We start from the raw sequence: 5399 nt of genomic DNA, 5'->3' as shown, positions 1-5399 counted from the left end.
CTCGTTCGTTAAGAAACGAACGCGAACAGTGACTTCACAAATAATTTCGAACACAAGCTTATTTCAAACAAACTAAATTTCAAACGAACCAAACACAAACACAAACTCTGCTTACACCCCTAGTGGTGTGTATGTAAATGCCTTTATTCCTCTAAAACTTTAAGAAAAAACAATGAAAAATAGAAAACAGGATAACTTTGACTAAGAGAAATGGAACTTTCATAGAAATAAAATAAAAATTAAAATATTAAAGCAGAAAATTTCATACTGCTGGACAACAAAAGTTGAATATTATGACACTAAAAAGAAAAATAATTCCAATTATATAAATTTTCCTGAAATGAAGAAGATGAAGGGCTCAATCCTAGCCGTAGATCTGTGCTTAAAACCTTCCTGTTGCAGAACGAAGAAGAAGAAGAAGAAGGAAGAAGAGGGTGGCTGCTGCTATTGGAAGAGGAAGAGGAAGAATTTTCATGTTCTTCCATTTCAATGAACGACGAGAGATGTGGGCTTATTAAAGGCCATATATTATATATATATACCAATAAAAAAAAGAAATTTATAAATTTACAGAGATTATTTTACAAAAATACCATTTTTTTTGGAAGGGATGTAATTGACACGTGGTAGGCAGGGAAGGCAAGGCCTAACTTGATTTGATTGAAAAAATAAAGACAGAGTTTTGAAAGGATGGTTTTAAGGAAATGTTAAGGCATTAATAATGAGTATAATAAATGAATAAATATATAGAATTGTTTTAATAGATTAACTACTTAATTATGTATCATAAATTCATAATCATATGATTTATTACGAAAATTAGGATCGGTTTGGGGCGGCTTATTTGGTGTTGGTGAGGCGGCGTTTTGAAAATGCACGAGAGCTGTTTGTATAAATTACGTTTTGACAACTTATGCATTTTCAAAACACTAAAAATAACATTTTCACACCACATCTATCTAAGTGCGGTAGCAGCTTACTAGTAGTAGTAGTCTGATTTTTTCAAAAAATAAAAATTTGTAATAACCATCACACATAACTACTTATCGGTAGATTATTTTTAATTGGCTTATCGACAAATTATACGATAAGAAGTTGGTTTTTAATTGTAGTAATGAATCATATGATTGGCAGATTATTTTTAATCGGCTTATCGACAAATTATATGATAAGGAGTTGGTTTTTAATTGTAGTAATGAATCATATGATTATGAATTTATGATACATAATTAAGTAAAAATATGACGTTTATGATTTTGTTGTCCTTAAGTTGTGGGCGCACGATAATAAGGCTGAAAAATCTGCATAGACGGCGGAACTTTTGTTTTGCAGAAAACTAGTGCTTTTCTTAAGAATTTATCAAATCTGTAAATTTGTTAGATGTGTAAATACATAGGAATTGAGGGCTATGTATATAAATCTTCAAAAATCTGCATAGACATCCACAATCTAATTTTTAAAAAAAAAGAAAAAGAAAAAATTGAAAGTGGAGCCCACCGAAATACACATTTGCGGTGGTGACCGACGGTGGAGATCGGACACTGCAAGCATCTCTGCATGCGGTGTCCGTATGGAATAATTTTTCCACCGAAATACACATTTGCGGTGGTGACCGACAGTGGAGATCAGACACTGTAAGTATCTCTGCATGCGGTGTCCGTATGGAATAATTTTTCCACCACAAGATAACGATAAATTAGGATGACAGACACGGATCAATTTTATTTCCTAAAAATATTGGGTGATTTATTTTGAAAATGACCCATTGAAAACAATTTTTTACAAAATAACACTTTTGTTGTGTTGTGCAAGCATTGGGAAGGAGCCTTTCCAATGCTTGCACAACACAAAAATGAGGTTAGTTTGGATAAAATAGTTTTCAGTGGGTCATTTTCAAAATTAATCAATTTAAAATTTTATTGATCCGTTATGGGAATCCTAACTTATCTTTCTCTTTTGGTGAGATGCAAATTGCTTCTCCTAACATTTGGAGTTTATTGAATCAAATTTAATTTTAAACTAGGTGCTTAATCCATCCTTTACTTAAAAATAATAGTGTACTGCCAAAAAGCGGTTGCTCTAACAAACAGAGACCAAATAGTTTACATTTAACCCGTTTGTAGGAGGTCGACAGGGCAAATAAGTTTAAGAGATCAAAAGATCAAGAGATCAAGTTCATACGAGAAGTCAACCAACGGAGGCTGACTATGATAATAGATCACAAGAGACTAATTATGAGAGGCTGACCACGACAGGCCGACTATGCGAGACCAAGCACAAGAATCGTCAGAAACATAAAATCTCGTCATCATATTGACGAGGTCAATGTGAAGAAGATTTCTCGAAGTGCCCAATTCTTTAGATGGGATATGACTAAATCAGACACTTATACGTCTAAAAATCTAGAAATTGTACAAGTATATGTCATTTTGTAAAGGCTACTCGTATAATAAGAGGTATTAAATGTAAGCAAGATTTGTATCCTCCCATTCGGAGAACCTGATTAGGACAATCCTCAAACCTTGGTTTTTAGCTAAGTTGCTCTACTATCCATCTCTTTATCCCTCTCTCTCTTCCCCTATTTTCTATCCTTCCAAACAATTTGATCCTTGGTGTGATTCAAAGAAAAAATATTGGTCTTCACCTCCAACTTATGAGAACCCCTAACATATTTTGTTGGGAGTCTCGATGGTCAAAGTAATTGAAGTCATCTAAAACAAAGTCTACTTCTAAAAAGCCATTTCGATGATAGCTAGAGATTTCTTCCGACATCCAAAGGGTATTATACTTATCATGGGAACCACATGCAAAAAACGGAGGACCGTCGTCACCTCATAAGCTCGATCGAGGAGTTGATCAAGGCTAGAAAGTTATAAGGGTTTGTAGCACCAGAAGAAGTCACGTAGAAGGGAAAGCTCCATCAGAAGAAAATCGTAACAAACCTGCTCACCCCATGTTATCCACATGACAGATGTCATTTCAGCCATTCTCAAAGGAGACAGAGTTGCGGTCACTCAACAGACAATTCTGGAGAGATTACACTCGAGAAAACTATGTGTGATAGCCTTGTCTAAATAGCGAGTTGTGCATCATCCGCTCATTGCCTTCATAGAGGAAGACCTACGTCCTAAATGCAACCCGCCCCTACAATAACACTGTCATGGTGACAACTTTTATTGTCAATTTCCAAAGTGATAGTATTCTCATCAACACCAAGTGTTTGGTGAATATCGTATTCAAGTCTATATTTGACAAGATTAACCAAAGGACTACACTTCTTTTAACCATGCCTGTCCTGTTGTTTAATTTTCATGTGAAAGGAATGACATACTAGGAGTTTTAACTCTACTTATTTCCTAGGGCAATGATGATAGATAGTTTACTGCTATGGCTAACTTCATCACAGTTAACTCACCAACAAAATAAATTTCCTCTTCAGTCAAACCCTCATACGACTTTCAAACTAGTAGTTGTCTCAACCTACCACTTGGTGGTGAATTTCCTTGACAAATGTGAAGTAATCATCATCAAGGCTTGCACGTTGCAAACTATTAGTATCATAAACTGGGAAGCCCTAGAACTAAATGCTTATGGAGGGAACAACTTGGAAACCAATGAAGCGATCATAAAGATCCCTACCATGGCTAGGGAAGTTAGTAAATCTTTTTGACTAAGCATGTCTTTTAATTTAGGTCGCATTGATGATTGATCCACGATGCAGTGGAACACGTATAAATCACGTAAGTATATGTGTCGATCAATTAATAAATAGAATTAGGAGTCCATGTATCGATCCAACTGATAATGAGATTGAGGGTTAAAAGTTTATAAAATTTCTATTTTACTAATCCAAGGTTTAGTTTGAAAGAATGAAAGTTTATAAATTTAATTTAGCATGTGAACTTAGCATAATATTATTTCCAATAAATTTATAGAAATCATACAACATGGATATCTCTAAGTTTCTCAGAATAACAATCCAAATGCGAGAAAGTTCTCCTTCTTAAACAAGAGAGATGAACACACAATAAACTTTATTTTAAAAAAAATTAAAATCAAGTTTACACAAAAGTAAGAATGATCAAATCTAATTGAATCTTCATTTTCTCCATAAGAATTCTTTCTTCTACAATGTACTCCACTTACATGCACTTACACACACTTATAATAGAGTAAATCACTAACTAATCACTTTAGAAAATACTCATTTGCCTTCTATCTCTCATAGGAGCTAAGTGAAAATGTAACAGAAAGGAGCCAATTTCCTTTGAAGTTAGCAAAATTATGCTTACGAACCGCTAAAATATGTTGAAACTATGCAAACAACCCATAAGTCGATTGTGGGCACTTAGGCGCTGGCCTAGGGTACTGTGTTTCCTGGTTGAGTTCCTGTGGAACCAGATGTGAGTGCTTAATTTCAAGCTCTATCTATTGGTATGAAGGGATGCTCTCCTCTTCAGGTTCCTAGGTGCTCATATTGGGTGCCTACTTTCCATGCTCTCTATAGCATTGATAAAATGGGAAACTGGTCTACGCACCTTGGTGCAAGGCATGAGTGCCTAGGCATGGGTTTGGCACTTAGCATAAAATTTGCTCCTATTGCTCCCCCTTGTTGAATTTCAACCTATATATTATATATACAAACAAATATGACCTATAAAAATATAAAAATAACACAAATAACAGAGAAAACACAAGAAATAACACATTATATTTTTAACACATCAATGATCATGTCACCTTGCTTTACAAGTACCGTGATTTGTTTACCTTGTCGATTGAGAAGATGTCAAGAGTCTTCATCAATATCATCTGCCACTCACTAAATCAACCCAAAATCTCAACTCATTAAGCAAAAGATAAAATCAGTAGTGATCACTTTAGCGAAACTAATTTAAGAAGATTCCATAAGTTGTTAGCAACATACTACATTAAATAAGTGCAGTACTCAAACTAAGTAACTAATTTAGTGATGGTTCAGAAGTTAAACAACGGATAATGAATATGCATTGACTTAACCAGCCTCAACTTGGCTCGTCTAAAAGACAACTATTCTCTATCGTGGATCAACACACTCATAAATGCAATCATCAATTACTTGATCAAGAGTTGTGTGGATGTATTTTTTGAGTACCACTAATAAAAAATTGCACCCTATCATTGCTAAAAACATTGTGTTCATCATAGTAGATTGAGTGTTTTGTTATAATATAATACCCTTTGGGTTTAAGAATGCAGGTGTCACCTACCGAAAAATGATGGTTATAATATTTACGAACCAAAAAAGGAAAAAATATTGAAGTCTATATCAATGATGTACTAGTCAAAAGTTAATTGCATGAGCAACGCATAAAAGGTTTAAGAGAAACTTTCAAAATACTAAGAGAATAAAATATGAA

At 34.2% G+C, this 5399-nt stretch overlaps 1 protein-coding gene across 1 annotated transcript in view; it reads right to left on the bottom strand.

Annotated features, from left to right (window-relative positions):
* Nucleotides 1-485, bottom strand: part of LOC110027477 (auxin-responsive protein IAA4-like) — an 18419-nt gene extending 17934 nt beyond the window's left edge. The window contains exon 1 of the mRNA XM_020728968.1: nucleotides 370-485. Coding sequence (XP_020584627.1) covers nucleotides 370-485 — 116 coding nt within the window. The remainder of the gene's footprint in view (nucleotides 1-369) is intronic.
* Nucleotides 486-5399: the final 4914 nt, after the last annotated feature.

The sequence above is a fragment of the Phalaenopsis equestris genome, unplaced genomic scaffold (genome assembly GCF_001263595.1).
Source record: "Phalaenopsis equestris unplaced genomic scaffold, ASM126359v1 Scaffold000002, whole genome shotgun sequence".
Classification (NCBI taxonomy): Eukaryota; Viridiplantae; Streptophyta; class Magnoliopsida; order Asparagales; family Orchidaceae; genus Phalaenopsis; species Phalaenopsis equestris.
The sequence above is the reverse complement of the archived record's forward strand: the minus strand, read 5'-3'. Positions and strand labels throughout refer to the sequence as shown.